This window comes from Mauremys mutica, chromosome 12, assembly GCF_020497125.1.
Source record: "Mauremys mutica isolate MM-2020 ecotype Southern chromosome 12, ASM2049712v1, whole genome shotgun sequence".
NCBI classification, from domain to species: Eukaryota; Metazoa; Chordata; order Testudines; family Geoemydidae; genus Mauremys; species Mauremys mutica.
The window spans coordinates 36,935,095-36,955,023 of record NC_059083.1 but is presented as its reverse complement, the minus strand read 5'-3'; the positions used below and the strand labels follow the sequence as shown (position 1 = coordinate 36,955,023).

The 19,929-nt window shown below is 42.8% G+C and overlaps 2 protein-coding genes across 2 annotated transcripts; both read right to left on the bottom strand.

The window, feature by feature from the left end:
- Positions 1-9,346: 9,346 nt before the first annotated feature.
- Positions 9,347-10,309, bottom strand: LOC123346726 (olfactory receptor 6F1-like). Its single transcript, XM_044984197.1, has one exon. It carries the CDS (start codon positions 10,307-10,309, stop codon positions 9,347-9,349), a length of 963 nt encoding a protein of 320 aa, XP_044840132.1.
- An 8,464-nt stretch (positions 10,310-18,773) lies between these two features.
- LOC123346233 (olfactory receptor 6F1-like) lies at positions 18,774-19,700 on the bottom strand. Its single transcript, XM_044983519.1, has one exon. It carries the CDS (start codon positions 19,698-19,700, stop codon positions 18,774-18,776), a length of 927 nt encoding a protein of 308 aa, XP_044839454.1.
- Between the last annotated feature and the right edge of the window lie 229 nt (positions 19,701-19,929).

The following is a 19,929-nucleotide window of genomic DNA, read 5'->3' as shown; positions in this document are numbered from 1 at the left end:
GCCAGGATCATTATCCCCTTTTTACAAATGGGAAACTGAGGCACAGAAAGGGGAAAATTTACACCAGGTGTTTGAGAGGGGAATCAGACCACTCACTCCAGTGGAGTTACTCCTGGTTTACACTGGGGTGAGTGAGGGGAGAATCAGGCTCAATGACTTCAGCGATTCATAGATTTTAAAGCCAGAAGGCACCATTATGGTCATCTCTTCTGACCTCCTGTATAACCTCAACCAGGGAATTTCACCCAGTGATTGTCTCAGCAACCCCATAATTTGTTTCCGAGCTACAACGTATCTTTTGAAGGAAACATCCAGTCTTTATTTAAAGACTTCAGGTTATGGAGAACTCACCACACCCTTGACAAGTGGTTCTAATGGTTAATTACCCCCATGGTGAAAATTTGCTTCTTATTTCCAGGCTGAATCGGATCTCGTTCTGCTTTTGTCTGCTAGATTATGGACACCTCGATTATCAGGAATGTTCTCCTTTTGCAGGTACTTAGGGCTAGATTGTTAAAGGTATTTAGGCATCTAAAAATGCAGTAAGGGTATGGCTACACTTACGGTTTGCAGCACTGGTAGTTTGCAGCGCTGGTCATCCAGCTGTGTAGGAGCAGCGCTGGTGTGTGGCCACACTCACAGCTACCAGCGCTGGTGTGTGGCCACATTTGCAGCATTAGCAGCGCTGTTGGGAGTGATGCATTATGGGCAGCTATCCCAGCATTCAAGTGGCCGCAACGTGCTTTTCAAAAGAGAGGGGTGGAGTGGGGTCTAGTGTGACAGGGAGCGGGGGGAGAGAGAGAGTGGATTTTTGGAGCCAACACTGTGTGTTTAGCTTCCTGCCTTGAAAAATCAGAACATTTTTCCGACCCCTTAGTCTTAACTCTTAATTGCAAACAGCCTGCAGCCAACACGACTCCCCGCTGTTTCATTCGCTCCCTGCCTGCCTCTCATTTGATTGTTTACAGCCAGGTACAGATTGATCACAGCAAACAGGAGCTCTGTTTGTTTTTTAGATAAGCAGCAACAGCAACGGAGCTCCGCGGAGCTCGTTAACAACAAAACAAAGAGAGGCTGCATAACAAAACAAAGAGAGTAATTTATAAAAGCATTCTGGGATACACCTTATACTCTGGAGGCCAATCACAGCGCTGGTGTGTGGCCACACTTGATGACCAGCGCTGCAGCACCAGCACTGGAATCCTTATTCCCCGTGCTGAGTGAGGTGTATGGCCAGCGCTGCAGCCAGGGAGTTGCAGCGCTGGAAGTGCCCTGCAGGTGTGGCCACTTACTAATTGCAGCGTTGGTGGAGGCTTTCCAGCGCTGCAAATCGCCAGTGTAGCCATACCCTAAGGCACTTATTGGGGTTCTCAAAGGTGACTAGACAAATTAGGTGCTTATCTCCCACTGAAGTCAATGGCAGTGACGTGATTTTTAAATCTACACTACATGTCTATCTGCATCTTTAAGCACCTAAATTCCTACAAGAATCTGACCTTTATAGATCATATTAAAGCCGCCTCTTAAGCTCTTAGGTAACTTAATAACTTAATAGCTAATAGATTCAACTTCAAGGAAAAAACTCTTGTTTTACATTAAGACCGTAAGAACAGAAGAACGGCCATACTGGGTCAGAACAATGGTCCTTGTAGCCCAGTATCCTGTCTTCCGACAGTGGCCAATGCAGGATACCTCAGAGGGAATGAACAGAACAGGGCAGTTATCAAATGATTCATTCTCTCTCATCCAGTCCCAGAATCTGGCAGACCAGCAATTTTAATACTATTCCACCTACACTGACAGGCATTCTTTACTGCCGTATGCTTAGGTGTCAGAAAAAGAAGTCATCTGCAGTGAATAAAGGATCCTCCAGCTTCAGATTTGACTATTTAGGTAAACTAAATAGTTATTGATATTTTACCAGATTCTACCATGATGGACTAGATCCTCAACTGGGGTATATAGTGGACAGCCCCATTGATTTCCTGGATTGGTGCCAATTTGTGCCTAAAGAGAAATAGACCCAGCATTCTCAGTGGTACTATGATGTGTAAACCAGCTGAGGACTCTATATTATATTTTTGAATGTGTATTTTTTATCTCAGATGTACAGTGGAGCTAGACTTGGCTATAATTTGCACCATTGTCAATACAGAGGACTCCCACTGTTTGCCTAATAAATCAATCTACCCATCTGATTTAGCATTTGGGCGGCTCTTCTAGGAAGCCCATCTAGTTTAGTGATTGCAGTGTTGTATAAACTGAGGCTGGGAGTTTCAAAGGGGACTAAGCCAATGGGACTTGAGCACTTATCTCCCTTTGACTCATTCAAAGTTGCAACCCAAAAAAAATCAAAATTAAATTGCATTTGATTTATTAATAGTGGGTTGGGTTCTCCTCTCACATAGAACCAAATAAGTAAGTAGATTACTCCTGATTAGGCTGTTGAAACTCCAGTGGAATTCTTCCCAATTTAAACCAACATAACTCCATTTCCTTCAGAAGAGCTACCCCTCATCTACATGGAAAGTAGAATCATGCCTATTGGATTCAGCGCAGTACCTTGTGATTTTGGCCAGTGACAATGGGATGATAATCAGACCTAATGTACTACGGGCTCATGAGAAATGACAGATCAGACCAGGGCCACCCACGGGGGGGAAGTGGGACAATTTGTCCCTGCCCCGGCTCCGCAGGGGCTCCCACGAGAATGGCTGAGGCTCCCTCCCCGGCCCTAGCCTGACCCGACCCCGTCTCCGCCCCTTTCCCAGAGCCTTAGCGCATCCAGGAGCTCCCCTGGACAGATGCAGTGTGGCTCTGGCGGGGCCCCTGAGCTCCTCCCCGCTCAGAGCCGCGTGGTAATGGGGAGGGCTGCTACCAGTGTGGTGCTCTGCTTTGTTCAATGTTGATAACAGTCGACTGCGTGCGTGTGTTCCCTCTGTGTGCTGCCCTGGCTCTGCACAGATATCTGACACAGCAGACCATAAGAACGGCTGTACTTGGTCAGACCAAAGGTCCATCTAGCCCAGTATCCTGTCTGCCAACAGTGGCCAATGCCAGGTGCGCCAGAGGGTGTGAACCTAACAGGTAATGATCAAGCGATCTCTCTCCTGCCATCCATCTCTATCCTCTGACAAACAGTCTAGGGACACCATTCCTTGCCCATCCTGACTAATATCCATTAGTGGACTTAACCTCCATGAATTTATCCAGTTCTCTATTAAACACTGTTACAGTCCTAGCCTTCGCAACCTCCTAAGGCAAGGCGTTCCACAAGTTGACTGTGCGCTGCATGAAGAACTTCCTTTTATTTGTTTTAAACCTGCTGCACATTAATTTCATTTGGTGACCTCTAGTTCTTGTATTATGGGAATAAGTAAATAACGTTTCCGTCTCTAGTTTCTCCACATCACTCATGATTTTATATACCTCTATAATATCACCCCTTAGTCTCCTCTTTTCCAAACTGAAAAGTCCTAGCCTTTTTAATCTCTCCTCATATGGGACCCGTTCCAAAACCCTGATCATTTTAGTTGCCCTTCTCTGAACCTTTTCTAATGCCTGTATATCTTTTTTGAGATGAGGACACCACATCTGTACGCAGTATTCAAGAAGTGGACATACCATCGATTTATATTAGGGCAATAATATATTCTCAGTCTTATTCTCTATCCCCTGTTTAATGATTCCTAACATCCTGTTTGCTTTTTTGACCGCCTCTGCACACTGCGTGGACATCTTCAGAGAACTATCCACGATGACTCCAAGATCTTTTTCCTGATTCATTGTAGCTATATTACCCCTCATCATATTGTATGTATAATTGGGGTTATTTTTTCCAATGTGCATTACTTTACCTTTATCCACATTAAATTTCATTTCCCATTTTGTTGCCCAATCACTTAGTTTTGTGAGATCTTTTCGAAGATCTTCACAGTCCGCTTTATTATTAACTATCTTGAGCAGTTTAGTATCGTCTGCAAACTTTGCCACCTCAGTTTTTACCCATTTCTCCAGATCATTTATGAATAAATTGAATAGGATTGGTCCTAGGACTGACCCTTGGGGAACACCACTAGTTATCCCTCTGCATTTGGAGAATTTACCATTTATTCCTACTCTTTATTCCCTGTCTTTTAACCAGTTCTCAGTCCATGAAAGAACCTTCCCTCTTATCCCATGGCAATTTAATTTATGTAAGAGCCTTTGGTGAGGGACCTTGTCAAAGGCTTTCTGGAAATCTAAATACACTATGTCCACCGGATCCCCTTTGTCTGCATGTTTGTTGACCCCTTCAAAGAAGTCTAATAGATTAGTAAGACACGATTTCCCTTTACAGAAACCATGTTGACTTTTGCCCAACAATTTATGTTCTTCTAGGTGTCTGACAATTTTATTCTTTACTATTGTTTTGACTAATTTGCCTGGCACTGACATTAGACTTACTGGTCTGTAATTGCCGGGATCATCTCTAGAGACCTTTTTAAATATTGGCTTTAAATTAGCTATCTTCCAGTCACTGGGTACAGATTTAAAGGACCCTAGTTAATAGTTCTGCAACTTCACATTTGAGTTCTTTCAGAACTCTTGGGTGAATGCCCCCTGGTCCCGGTGACTTGTTAATGTTAAGTTTATCAATTAATTCCAAAACCTCCTCTAGTGACACTTCAATCTGTGACAGTTCCTCAGATTTATCACCTGCAAAAGCTGGCTCAGGTTTGAGAATCTCCCTAACATCCTCAGCCGTGAAGACTTGAAGCAAAGAATCCATTTAGTTTCTCTGCAATGACTATCATCTTTAAGCACTTCTTTTGTAACTCCATCATCCAGGGGCCCCACTGGTTGTTCAGCAGGCTTCCTGCTTCTGATGTACTTAAAAAACATTTTGTTATTACCTTTTGAGTTTTTGGCTAGCCATTCTTCAAACTCCTCTTTGACTTTTCTTACTATATTTTTACACTTAATGTGGCAGTGTTTATGCTCTTTTCTATTTACCTCACCATGATCTCACTTCCACTTTTTCAAAGAAGTCTTTTTATCTGTCACTGCTTCTTTTACATGGTTATTATGCCACCGTGGCTCTTTTTTAGTTCTTTTACTGTGTTTTTTAATTTGGGGTATACATTGAAGTTGGGCCTCTATTATGGTGTCTTTAAAAAGCACCCACAGGGTGCAGCCTGCAGGGATTTCACTTTAGTAACTGTACCTTTTAATTTCTGTTTAACTAACCCCCTCATTTTGCGTGGTTCCCCTTTTTGAAATTAAATGCCACAGTGTTGGGCCATTGAGATGTTCTTCCCACCACAGGGATGTTAAATGTTATTATACTATGGTCACTATTCCCAAGCAGTCCTGTTATAGTTACCTCTTGGACCAGCTCCTGCACTCCACTCAGGATTAAATCTAGATGTGCCTCTCCCCTTGGGGGGTTCCCGTACCAGCTGCTCCAAGAAGCAGTCATTTAAAGTATCAAGAAATTTTGTCCCTGCATTTTGTCCCGAGGTGACATGTTCCCAGTCAGAGTGAAACTGGATGTAGCTACCCAAAATAACTATTTAAGAACTGTGGCCCAGATCCTCAAGGTATTTAGGCATTTAACTCACATTGAAATCAGTGGTAATTAGGTACCTAAATACCTTTGAAGTTCTGGGCCTGCATTTCTGATTCACTTCTATGTTTTCAGTTTGTGTGACTCCAGGTAAAAATCTCCCACCCCCACCCTCTCTCCCTCAGATTCATGCTGGCATTATTGGAGCCATTTTATAGTCTTCTTTCCCTGCTGTTTGTTCAGTTGAAAATTCTCTCTAAATATCAGTGGATCTAACACAAAACAGAGCGTCCGAGCCAGATCATCCACAGGTATAACTCCACTGATCAGAATCTTGCCCCATGTGTACACAGTATGTGTCTGATTTTCAGAGGAGCTGAGAGAATCACAACTGTGGTCAAACCACATGGATCGGATCCTCACCTTGTGTAAATCAGCACTGATTTCTATTGAGCAATGCTGGGGATCTGGCCCAGTTTGACCTGGGAAATCAGGGACTGTAGATGCCAGTTTTTCATTTTCTTGCCCTGGACTGCAATCTAGTAGACATTGCATTTCCTTCTTAAAGATGTTTTTGTGATGTTATTGATATAATCTGGGACCATATAGAACATGGTGGCAACCAAGGTCCTGTAGTGGCACCAAATCTTATATAAAGGGGGTCATATAAAGTGTCTAGGACCAGGTTATGGGTTGCTGGTTATGATTATGCAGTCTATATGTATGTATCATTTGTAGTTGAAGTTATGAGTATTAGATCTATACTGTCTGTATTTCAACTTTGTGCTGTGCTTCTGGGAGACACCCCAGACAAGTTGGTGTTGGCTCTGCCTAGCCTGCTTGATGGCCCGTTAAGGACCATCAGCTACACAATTGAGCCATTGAGAGGAGGCAGATATGCCTTGTAACTCAGCAAAGTATGCAGGGACTTGCCCATGTGACTCCAGACTCCATTTTGCTGTAATTTTCCACAGTAAGAACAAAATGGTTCTTACACCTGGAAAAGCCGATATAAGGCTAATGCCTCATCTCCATCTTGTCTTCAATCCTGCTTCTTACCTCTGGAGGGACTTTGCTACAAATTGAAGCTCTGAACAAAGGACTGAGGACCCATCTCAGTGGGGGATGTTCTCCAGAGACTTGATTTAAACCTGCAGTTTACTCCATCACTGCTACAAGCCTGAACAAAGAACTTTGCCATTACTGTATGTAATTGATTCCATTTAACCAATTCTAGCTCTCATCTCTACCTTTTTCCCTTTATGAATAAACCTTTAGATTTTAGATTCTAAAGGACTGGCAACAGTGTGATTTGTGGGTAAGAACTGATTTGTATATTGACCTGGGTCTGGGGCTCGATTCTTTGGGATCAAGAGAACCTTTTTCATTTATTGGGGTGTTGGTTTTCATAACCATGCATCCCCAGGATGAGTGGCACTGGTGGTGGTACTGGGAGACTGGAGTGTCTAAGGAGATTGCTTGTGTGACTTGTGGTTAGCCAGTGGGGTGAAACCGAAGTCTTCTTTGTCTGTCTGGTTTGGTTTGCCTTATAGGTAGAAAAACCACAGACTTGGGCTGCAAGTGCCGCATTTTAGCAATTGGTCCTGAATTGGCACTCTCAGTTGGGTCCCGCCAGAACAGCATCATCACAGCTTTACATTTACTTTCTTAAGACAAGTGCTAAAAAAACCCTTTCCTTTTTCAGAAGATTTGTTTCCCTGAGTCAATTGAGTTTGAAAGTGTTTTGCCATCTTGAAACACAGGAAAATAAAATAAAGCACAAAGTACCTGTCATTCCCACCTCATGCACCAGACGTCCTCTGCAGGAGCAACAGCAACCAGACCTCGAGGTGCCCACGTACACTTTGTTCTTGTTAACACTTAGGCCAGATTTCCACAGGTGTTTAGGCACATAAAGATGCAGCCTAGTGGGATTTTCCAAAGCACCTAAACTGATGAGGTGCCTAACTCCCAGTGGATGGTAGGTGGCTAACTTGAATAGGCACTTTTGAAAATCCCAATAAGGCTCAGTTCCTCAAAGGCATTTAGACACCTAACTCTCATTGATTGCAATGGGAGTTAGGTGTCTAAGTGTCCATGCACATCTTTAGGCACCTAAATGCCTTTGGAAACCTAGTCCTCCATCCATTGACCTCAGGAATGAATATTCATTTATTCCTTCAATGGAGCAGGAGTAGCCCAATACACAGGGATTGTTTCCAGTGTACTCAATTTGTGTACTGAGGGTTGGATGCAGGAGTCCCACCATGGGCACACCCACTCTTGGCCCACCGCTTGACCCCTTGTTCCCTAATCACACCTGTTCACCAGTTTGGCATGGGATGAGATTAGGGCAGGACCCAATCTATCTTTGAACCTGCTATGCCAGTAACCAGTCACACCAGTGAAGGATCATCCTTCAGATGGGAAAAGGTTTATTCAACTTCTCAAAAGGGATTTCCAAAGGGGCTGACTAACTGGATGGTGATTTTCAATGGGAATTGGATGCCCCTTTGAAAATTCCAGCAACTATTTCCCAGTGACAAACTCAGTTTTGCCGTGGAGCCCCAGTCATGCATTCGTGGACCAGGACCCCATTGTGGTAGGTAATTAATTAAGCAATGGTCCCTACGCCAAACAGTTTACAGTCTAATTAAGACAACATGAAATCCACAGTATAAAAACATTATAGGAGAAAGCAAAAAATCTCTGGAGTACACTAGGACAGACTGTAATGATCTTACTCACATGAGTAGCACTACTGACTTAAATTTTACCCTGAGTGGGTAAAGTTATATACATTGGCTAGGCAGAATTCAATGGTTAATATCACCGTTTACTTTTAGGCCTTTTTTTTATTTTGAGCCATTTAAATTTTCACAGTTGCAGGAAATTATAGGAGGTGGGCGTGGGAGGAGAGTGGCCAGGCAATTATTTAATGGCAATAGACATTCAGATTAAAAAAGTTAAGCTTTATAAGCTGTTATAACACAAATTGTCAACATCACAGGTCAAAATACCCACACCTAGACCCATGATTATATTTTATTGTTGTTTAGGTTGCAATTGTTAAAGGTGCCTAAGAGTTAGGCCCACAAATCCCATCAAAATTGAATGAGGTTTGGTGCCTAATTCCTTTAGACTCCCTGGAAAGTCCCAGCCTGATTTTAGCACCTAAATACTTGTGGCTTCTGGACCATAGATCCTTGTGAAAATGTTGTAATAGAGCTAGAAAGATGTAAAATCATGTGAAAGATTATAAGAAGCTATCCAATTTGCATCATTATGTTGACAGATGTGACAAAGTATTATCACAGCTTTCCAGTAATGTCCAAGTTTTCTCCAAGTTTTCAGAGAGTCTTATCAACATTTTCTAGATTGTAAGCAAAGTGATCACAATGCTTGTGGAGCTCCATGAAAAGTGCTAGAGTGCTAAATGTCAGAAGTAAGTATCTGGGTAAAATGGAGAAATATATCATATCAGGCTAGTTTCCATACACAAAGAATGAGGGCCTGCTCCTCATTGAAAAAAAGACCCCTTTCCATCATTCCAGCAGTGTAAAGGGGTCTTTCAGACCTTGTAAATTACAGTCACACCCATTTTAAGGCCCATTTACACTGCCAAAAGAATTCAAAGTTGCCTTATTGTAAATGAGACTCAATCCCGGTAATATAGTTTCCAAATTCTGGGACAAATTCTGCATTATTATTATTATTTGATTTCATTTAGATACCATAAATGATTTATTTAATATTCATAAGTTTTGATGGTTTACTTGATTTCCCCTCACTGCCTACCTAAATCAATGATATCCAGGCCATTGGACAATAACGCCGTGTCCTATGAAAAGACTTTCTCAACATTTCCTTGACGTCTTTGTTCCTTAGAGTGTAAATGAAAGGGTTAAGCAATGGTGTCACAATAGTAACGAAGACAGTGACAGTTTTGTTCATGTCCAGTGAGTTCTGTTTAGAAGTCTTGACGTACAGGAAGATGGAGCAGCCGTACAATATAACCACAACGGTGAGATGGGCAGAGCAAGTGGAAAAGGCCTTTTTCTGGCCTTGGGCAGATGGGATTCTCAGGATGGTGGAGATGATGTAAATGTAGGAGACCAGGGTGACTGAACAGGAGCCCAGGACGACAATAAAGCATATAGAAATGTACACCATCTCAAAAAGGCACGTGTCTGTGCAGGAGAGCTCTATCCAAGAATCTATGTCACAGAAGAAATGGTTGATGACCGTAGGGCCACAGAAGGACAACCTAGTGATCAGAAATGCTGGCACAGAAAATGTCAGGAAGCCACCTACCCATGAGCCAATGGCCAACTGAGTGAACAAGGTGTTGTTCATTATGGAGCTATAGCGCAATGGGTGGCATATGGCCAAATAGCGATCATAGGCCATGACAGCCAGGAGTAGAAATTCAGTGCAGCCTAAGGAGAAAACAAAGTACATCTGCAGGAGGCAGCTGAGGAAGGAGATGGTTTTGCTTTGGGACATGAGATTGGTAAGAGTCTTGGGGATGGTAGCTGTGGTGTACCAGATCTCCAGGAAGGAGAGATTGCAGAGGAAGTAGTACATAGGGGTGCGGAGGCGACGGTGGGTACCCACTAAGCATATGATGGTGATGTTTCCTGTGAGTGTCAGGAGGTACATGAACAAGAATAGCATGAAGAGTGAGTTCTGAAAATAACGAGAGCCAGGGAACCCAAGCAGAATAAATTCCTTCACATTGGTTTGATTTCCCTTCACCATTTTTGCAAGGTGGTGTACCTGCCAAAACACATGAAACCATAAAGGGAAGACCAAATAATACACAGGTGATTTTGTTAGATGCAAGTCATTGTTGACAGACAACAAACTGAGCAGTCACATAGATATCAGGATTCTGAACACACTTTGTATGGTGTAGTGAACATTTAACTCTCAGTGAGAGCTGGGAACCCACAGCATGTTGTCGGCACAGCGCATTAGACAGAGATGGGCACCCATTCACCTACCAGTGCTGGAAACAGAACCCGGGCATCCAGATTCCCAATTCTTTTTTCTGAGCTACTAGAACACACTCCTCACCCTGAGCCTGAAACAGCACCCAAGAGTCCTGGCGTATATTTTCAAAAGAGACTATTGATTTGGGGGTGCCTCTGTTTTTAGATGTCTGCTTCGAGACATTTTAAAGGAAGGGCCTGACCTCTAGTGCGCAACTTGGGCCCCTGACTCTAGCAATAAAATGACAGTCCAATGTTGTTGCTGTTGATGATGATGGTGATACCCTCCTATTTGACTTATACCTCCTCTGAACCATTGGCAATCGTGATGGTACCACAGAAAATTCCAGACTCCACTCACCTCTCATTTTGGTCATTCTTTATAATAAGGTTCAATTAATAAATAATTGATGCTTTAATAAATGCTTGAGCAATTTGTATTGTTTCCACCCGTCAAAATATGTTGCTTATAACCCTGACATAATCATTTGTAAAACTTTCTATTGATGCACATATAACCATCTGGAACATATATTGCTCGTGTTTCTAACATACTTGTAATTTTTAACAGCTTATAAAAAGGCTAGGAAAAATTCATATTTTAAAATAATTTCAACAGATAATATCAATTTTTTATTTTTAAGCCTTGTTTTTGTATTTTTGCACAGTTGTGCAAAAGTATGGGATTTAAACATTTTTATTTTATTTTTTTCAATTAAATTTCTACAGTGTGGAAATTATGGCAGGGGCAGGCAATGGGGGACTGTCAGGCAATATATATTCAATGACCATACATGCTGAGATTCAAACATTTAAAGCTTTATAACTGTTAAAACACAAAGAGTCAACATCATGTGTCAAAATACACAAAGTAAATAGCTTTTAATCAAGCCCTAATAAGTTCTCAAGCAGCATTTGCCTTACTTTGCCTACCTATCAATTTCAATTATTAACAATGAAAATATTTTTTCATCGGTTTGTGTGTGTATGGTGAAATAGGATTTATTGACATTTCCTGATAAAAATCTAAGCCATCAAACCCTATTTAGAAAGCATTTATAAATAGTGCCCCAATGCAAAGCGTGACCCCATTTTATTCAGTTTAATGGGCCCCTCTGCAAACTGCACTGTCTTTAGTATGTTTTCACAAATGTAACTGAGGTGAAGTTAGTAAATAATTATGTTGATGGTACACAAGATGGAATGGAATCTGCGTCCTTCTTTCTGAAATGTGCTGATTACAGAGCTTTTTCATTCTCTCTTTTATTTCTTCTTGTCAAAAACTTATTTTTTCTGTCTCAAAATATCAGATCTGATTTGGACTAAATACAGGGGAAGATTGATGTATTTTGGAAAGTGCAGTGTCTGCATTATTTGCAAAACTACAATTATTCTGCAAGACAGCAAGAAGGTGAAACTGATCCGAAACTGACTAGAAACACAAGAGAAATTGTCTAACCTGCTTTTATACTGTAGTGTGAGCACAATGTAGAAGCACAGGATGGCATTCTCAAAGATGCTTGAGGGAATTAGGCATCCACATACATTGCATTTCAGTGGGATTTGTTCATTGAACTCCTTTAGACTGTGGTGAAAATCCTAGCTTAAAGAAACCTGGCACAAACAATGAAAAGAAAATCAGAATGCAAAATTTGTTCTTCTTAAGTAATCTAAACTAGTATTATTTTTAATGTTAGGAATAAAGAAGAAAACGTTCTGATTTCAATTAAACTTGTGTAAATGCTACTTATTATGGGAAGATATTCAAAGAATTTTCAAAACATACTCACTGAGTTGAATCTGTGGATGTATCCAGAATTGGAAAAAAAAATGATTCACATCAGATGTAGAAGAAACTGATCTCTGAACATGGAGAGAAAACCAATACAGTTATTATTTTTCTTTTAAAAAAGTAGACAATAATGCTGTTTCTCTAACACACACTCTTTGAAACTTGTCAAAAGGTTCTAGCTCTCAGCCTGCCCTAATGGAGTCAACCATCAACTATCCTTAAGAGACTGTTTACATATCTCCTTATATACTTATAATTGAAAATAAACGATCTATATCTTGTATGCTACTCTCTTAATTGCTCTGCTCAGGCAAAATAAAGGTGTTTGCCTCAGGGAGGCTTATTTCATCTGTTCAGGGGCAACCCTGGGACATGATCTTCAGAGAAATCCACAAACTTTCTCAGGAACTTTGATTGCATTGCTTGTGGAGTCATTAAATAAATAACTCAAGGACCAGTCCTCTAATTCCTACAACCCCATGTGGGTTTTGTAAAGTCGTACACCTACCTTCATAGAGTTGATCTGCACTGAATTCTGAAAAACTTTCACATGCTCATGCCTTGTGTCAAATCTCCATTCATTATTCTTGAATCTTGTCTCAAAAAGAGTTGGCTGAACAACAGAGCACAATGAGACATATTCTTCTGCTAGCCAAAGAATAACAATACTTAGCTCTTATGCAGTTCTTTAAGAACATAAGAATGGCCATACTGGATCAGGCCAAAGGTCCATCCTGCCCAGTATCCTTCTGCTGACAGTGGCCAATGCCTGGTGCCCCAGAGGGAGTGAACTTAACAGATAATGATCAAGTAATCTCTCTCCTGCCATACATCTCCACCCTCTGAGAAACAGAGGCTAGGGCCACCATTCCTTACTCATCCAGGCAAATAGCCATTAATGAACTTAACCTCCATGAATTTATCTAGTTCTCTTTTAAACCCTGTTATAGTCCTAGCCTTCATAACCTCCTCAGGCAAGGAGTTCCACAGGTTGACTGTGCGCTTTAAATCAGTAGATCTCAAAGCACTTTACCAAGGAGGCCAGGATCATTATCCCCCTTTTACAGGTGGGAAACTGAAGCACAGAAAGGGGAAGATTTACACCAGGTGTTTGAGAGGGGAATCAGACGACTCACTCCAGTGGAGTTACTCCTGGTTTACACTGGAGTGAGTGAGGGGAGAATCAGGCTCACTGACATCAGTGATTCATAGATTTTAAACCAGAAGGCACCATTATGATCATCTCTTCTGACCTCCTGTATAACCCCAACCAGGGAATTTCACCCAATGATTCCCTCAGCAAACCCATAATTTGTGTCTGAGCTACAGCATCTCTTTTGAAGGAAACATTCAGTCTTTATTTAAAGACTTCAGGTGATGGAGAACTCACCACACCCTTGACAAATTGTTCTAATGGTTAGTTAACCCCATGGTGAAAATGTTGCTTCTTATTTCCAGGCTGAATTGGATCTCATTCTGCTTTTATCTGCTAGATTAAGGACACCTCAACTGTCAGGAATCTTCTCCTTTTGCAGGTACTTAGGGCCAGATTGTTAAAGGTATTTGGGCATCTAAAAATGCAGTTAGGCACCTATTGGGATTCTCAAAAGTGTCTAGACAAATTAGGTGCTTATCTCCCATTTAAGTCAATGGCACTGAGGTGATTTTTAAAGCTACACTACATGTCTATCTGCATCTTTAGGAACCTAAATCCCTATAAAAATCTGATCTTTATAGGCCATGTTCAAGCCACCTCTTAAGCTCTTTGGTAACTTAATAGATTGAACTTCAAGGAATAACTCTTGTTTTACACTAAGACTGTAACAACATAAGAACAGCCATACTTGGTCAGACCAATGGTCCATCTAGTTCAGTATCCAGTGGACAATGCAGGATACTTCAGAGGGAATGAACAGAACAGGGCAGTTATCAAATGATACATTGTCTGGGTACGTCTACACTACGGGACTATTCCGAATTTGCATAAACCGGTTTTGTAAAACAGATTTTATAAAATCGATTGCCCGCGGCCACACTAAGCACATTAATTCGGTGGTGTGCGTCCGCGGTCCGAGGCTAGCGTCGGCTTCTGGAGCGTTGCACTGTGGGTAGCTATTCCGTAGCTATCCCATAGTTCCCGCAGCCTCCCCCGCCGCCCCTTGGAACTTCCGGGTTGAGATCCCAGTGCCTGATGGGGCAAAAATCATTGTCGCGGGTGGTTCTGGGTAAATGTCGTTAGTCACTCCTTCCTCTGGGAAAGCAACGGCAGACAAGCATTTCGCGCCTTTTTCCCCTGGATTGCCCTGGCAGATGCCATAGCATGGCAATCATGGAGCTTGTTTTGCCTTTTGTGACTCTCACCGTATGTGTACTAGATGCCGCTCACAGAGGCGATTCAGCAGCGCTACATAGAAGCATGCTTTTGCTTTTGCATGACAGCAGAGATGGTTACCAGCCATATTGCACCATCCAAACCCTTCCATAAATTGGAACTAAGATGATCATGGCTACCAGTCCTTTTGTACCATTTGCTGCTGTCATAAGTGCCCCTGGCTGCTCTTAGTCAGGGGCGCAAAAGCCAAAATTGGGAATGACTCCCTGAGTCAATCCCTCCTTTTTGGTATCTAAAAATAGAATCAGTCCTGCCTAGAATATAGGCAAGTGTACTAGATAACCACTGTATCATAGAACCAGAGAGCACAGCTGCTCTGTGTCAGATCCTGCAGAAATTATGATCTGTATGCTATTCACAGGGGGTGCTCCTGTAACAACACCACCTGTTCATTCCGTTCTTACCCCAGCCTTCCTGGGCTACCATACCATTGTCCCCCCACTTGTGTGATGAAGTAATAAAGAATGCAGGAATAAGACATGGTGACTTGTTAGTGATAAATGAGTGGAAGGCAGCCTCCAGCTGCTATGATAGTCCAGACAGGACATTAAGCAGTGTGTAGGAGAGAAGCCCAGCATCCCTCTGCTAGTCCAGGGGCAACTGAATCTTTTCTTTACACATGAAGGGTGGGGGCTGATGGAGCTCAGCCCCCTGTTGTTATGATGACGATGGTTACCAGCCATATTGCACCATCCACCACCAGAAAAAATTAGGGCCAGGCGCCCTTGATCGACCTGACGGATGCTAGTCAGCATGGTTACTGCCCCATGTGCCAATAGGCTGATGACGAGGACGGTTACCAGTCCTTTTGTACCATCAGCCACCCATGGCAGGGGGGGAGTGAGGATGTTGGTGTTGACGGCTGCAGCATCGTGTCTATCTGCAGCATTCAGTAAAGATAGGGTGACATGTAAAAGAGTCAGAGGATTGTTTTCCCTTTCGCTTCTGGGTGTGTGTGGGGGGCGTGAGTAGATTGCCAAGCTATGCCCTGACCCACCGCGGACACTGTGTTTGACCCTAGAAGCATTTGGAGCTCAGCCAAGAATGCAAATACTTTTCGGAGGCTGCAGGAACTGTGGGATAGCTTCAGTCCTCCAGTCCATGAGCGTCCATTTGATTCTTTGGCTTTCCGTTACGCTTGTCACGCTGCAGTGCGCTGAGTCCCTGCTATGGCGTCTGTCTGGAGATTTTTAAAAAAGGATTCTGAATTTCATCTTCTGTAACGGAGCGCTGATAGAACGGATTTGCCTGCCCTTACAGCGATCACATCCGCATGGTCCGTGCTGGAGCTCTTTTTTTATTTTGATTTCGGACTGCATCGCCACCCGTGCTGATCGGAGCTCCACGCTGGGCAAACAGGAAATATTCAAAAGTTCGCGGGGCTTTTCCTGTCTACCTGACCACTGCATCCGAGTTCAGATTGCGGTCCAGAGCGGTCACTGGTGCACTGTGGGATAGCTCCCGGAGGCCAATGCCGTCGATCAGCGTCCACACTAACCCTAATCCGATATGTTAATACCGATACTAGCGTTACTCCTCTCGTTAGGGAGGAGTACAGAAACCGGTTTAAAGAGCCATTAAAATCGATATAAGGTGCCTCCTAGTGTGGACGGTTGTGGCGTTAAATCGGTTTTACGCTCCTAAAACCGGTTTAAACGCCTAGTGTAGACCAGGCTTCTGTCATCCAGTCCCAGGATATGGCAGACCAGCAATTTTAATATTATCCCACCTACACTGATGGGCATTCTTTACTGCCTTATGCTTAGGTCTTGGAAAAAGAAGTCATCTCCAGTGAATAAAGGATCCTCCATCTTCAGATTTGACTATTTAGGTAAACTAAAAAGTTATTGTTATTGTACCAGATTCTATCATGATAGACTAGATCCTCAACTGGGGTAAATAGGTGGACAGCCCCATTCACTTCTTGGATTGGTGCCAATTTGAGCCTAAAAGAAATACGCCCAGCAGTCTCAGTGGTGCTATGATGTATAAACCAGCTGAGGACTCTATATTATATTTTTGAATGAGTATTTTTGACCTTGGATGTACAGTGGAGTTAGACTTTGCTATGATTTGCACCATTGTCAATACAGAGGACTCCCACTGCTTGCCTAATAAATCAATCTACCCACCTGAATTAGCATTTGGGCGGCTCTTCTAGGAAGTCCATCTAGTTTAGTGATTGCAGTGCTGTATAAAGTGAGGCTGGGAGTTTCAAATGATACTAAGCCAATGGGAGTTGGGCACTTATCTCCCTTTGACTCATTTAAAGTCACAACCTAGAAAAAAATTATCAAAATTAAATTGCATTTCATTTCTTAATAGTGGGTTGGGTTCTCCTCTCACATAGAACCAAATAAGTAAGTAGATTACTCCTGATTAGGCTGTTGAAACTTCAGTGGAATTCTTCCCAATTTAAACTAACATACCTTCAGAAGAGCTACCCCTCATCTACATGGAAAGGAGAATCATGCCTATTGGTTTCAGTGCAGTAGCTTGTGATTTAGGCCAGTGAGAATGGGATGAGAATGAGACCCAATGTACTAGGGGCTTGTGAGAAATGACAGATCAGACCAGGGCCACCCGGAGGGAGTCGGGGGGGAGAGGGAGCAAGTGGGGCAACTTGCCCCAGGGTCTGGACTCCGCAGGGGCCTCCATTGGAATAGATGAGGCTCCTTCCCTGGCCCCAGCCCGACCTGACCCCATCTCCGCCCCTCTCCCAAAGCCTCAGCTCATCCAGGAGCTCACCTGGACAGCTGCATCATGGCTCCGGCGGGGCCCCTGAGCCCCTCCCCACTCAGAGACACGTGGTAAGGGGGCGGGGATGCTACCAGTGTGATGCTCTGCTCTGTTCAAGGTTGATAACAGTTGGCTGCGTGCATGTATTCCCTCTGTGTGCTGCCCTGGCTCTGCACAGATAGCTGACACAGCAGACCATAAGAACATAAGAAGAGCCATACTGGGTCAGACCAAAGGTCTGTCTACCGACTGTCTACCTACTGTCTAGCCCAGTATCTGTCTACCGACAGTGGCCAATGCCAGGTGTCCAAGAGGGAGTGAACCTAACAGATAATGATCAAGTGATCGCTCTCCTGCCATCCATCTCCACCCTCTGACAAACAGAGGCTAGGAACACCATTCCTTACCCATCCTGGCTAATAGCCATTAGTGGAATTAACCTCCATGAATTTATCTAGTTCTCTTTTAAATAGTGTTATAGTCCTAGCCTTTACAACCTCCTTAGGCAAGGCGGTCCACAAGTTGATTGTGCACTGTGCGAAGAACATGATTGTTTAGGCTGCAATTTTTAAAGGTGCCTAAAAGTTAGGCCCACAAATCCCATCAAAATTGAATCAGGTTTTGGTGCCTAATTCCTTTAGACTCCCTGGAAAGGCCGAGCCTGATTTTAGCACCTAAATATCTTTGGCTTCTGGACCATAGAGCCTTGTCAAAATTTTGTAATAGAGCTATCATGTGAAAGATAATAAGAAGCTGTGTAATTTGCATCATTGTGTTGACAGATGTGACAAAGTATTATCACAGCTTTCCAGTCACGTCCAAGTCTTCTCCAAGTTTTCAGAGAGTCTTATCAACATTTTCTGGATTGTCAATGCTTGTGGAGCTACATGAAAAGTACTAGAGTGCTAAATGTCAAAAGCAAGTATCTGGGTAAAATAGAAAAATATATCATATCAGGCTAGTTTATATACACAAAGAATGAGGGCCTGACCCTTACTAAAAATAAGACCCACTCTCCATCATTCCAGCAGTATAAAGAGGTCCTTCAGACCTTGTAAATTACAGTCACACCCATTTTAAGGCCCATTTACACTGCCAAAGGAATTCAAAGTTGCCTTATTGTGAATGAGACTCAGTCCCGGTAATATAGTTTCCAAATTCTGGGACAAATTCTGCATTATTATTATTATTTGATTTTATTTAGATACCATAAATGATTTATTTAATACTCGTATGTTTTGATGGTTCACTTTATTTCCCCTTGCTGCCTACCTAAATCAATGATTTCCAGGCCATTGGACAATAACGTCATGTCCTACGAAAAGCCTTTCTCAACGTTTCCTTGACGTCTTTGTTCCTTAGAGTGTAAATGAAAGGGTTAAGCAATGGTGTCACAATAGTAACGAAGACAGTGACAATTTTGTTCATGTCCAGTGAGTTCTGTTTAGAAGTCTTGACGTACAGGAAGATGGAGCAGCCGTACAATATAACCACAACGGTGAGATGGGCAGAGCAAGTGGAAAAGACCTTTTTCTGGCCTTGGGCAGATGGGATTCTCAGGATGGTGGAGATGATGTAAATGTAGGAGACCAGGGTGACTGCACAGGAGCCCAGGATGACAATAAAGCACATAGAAATGTACACCATCTCAAAAAGGCATGTGTCTGTGCAGGAGAGCTCTATGCAAGAATCTATGTCACAGAAGAAATGGTTGATGACCGTAGGGCCACAGAAGGACAACCTGCTGATCAGAAACGCCGGCACAGAAAATGTCAGGAAGCCACCTACCCATGAGCCAATGGCCAACTGAGTGGACAAGGTGCTGTTCATGATGGAGCTATAGCGCAATGGGTGGCATATGGCCAAATAGCGATCATAAGCCATGACGGCCAGGAGTAGAAATTCAGTGCAGCCTAAGGAGAAAACAAAGTACATCTGCAGGAGGCAGCTGAGGAAGGAGATGGTTTTGCTTTGGGATATGAGATTGGTAAAAGTCTTGGGGATGGTAGCTGTGGTGTACCAGATCTCCAGGAAGGAGAGATTGCAGAGAAAGTAGTACATAGGGGTGCGGAGGCGATGGTAGGTCTGCACTAAGCATATGATGGTGATGTTTCCTATGAGTGTCAGGAGGTACATGAAAAAGAATAGCATGAAGAGTGAGTTCTGAAAATAATGAGACCCAGGGAACCCAAGCAGAATAAATTCCTTTACATTGGTTTGATTTCCCTTCACCATTGGGGCCAGGTGGTGTACCTGCCAAAACACATGAAACCATAAAGGGAAGACAAAAAAATACACAGGTGATTTTGATAGATGCAGATCATTGTTGACAGACAACAAACTGAGCAGTCACATAGATATCAGGATTCTGAACACAATTTGTATGGTGTAGTGAACATTTAACTCTCAATGAGAGCTGGGAAACCTCAGCATGTTGTCGGCTCAGAGCATTAGACAGAGATGG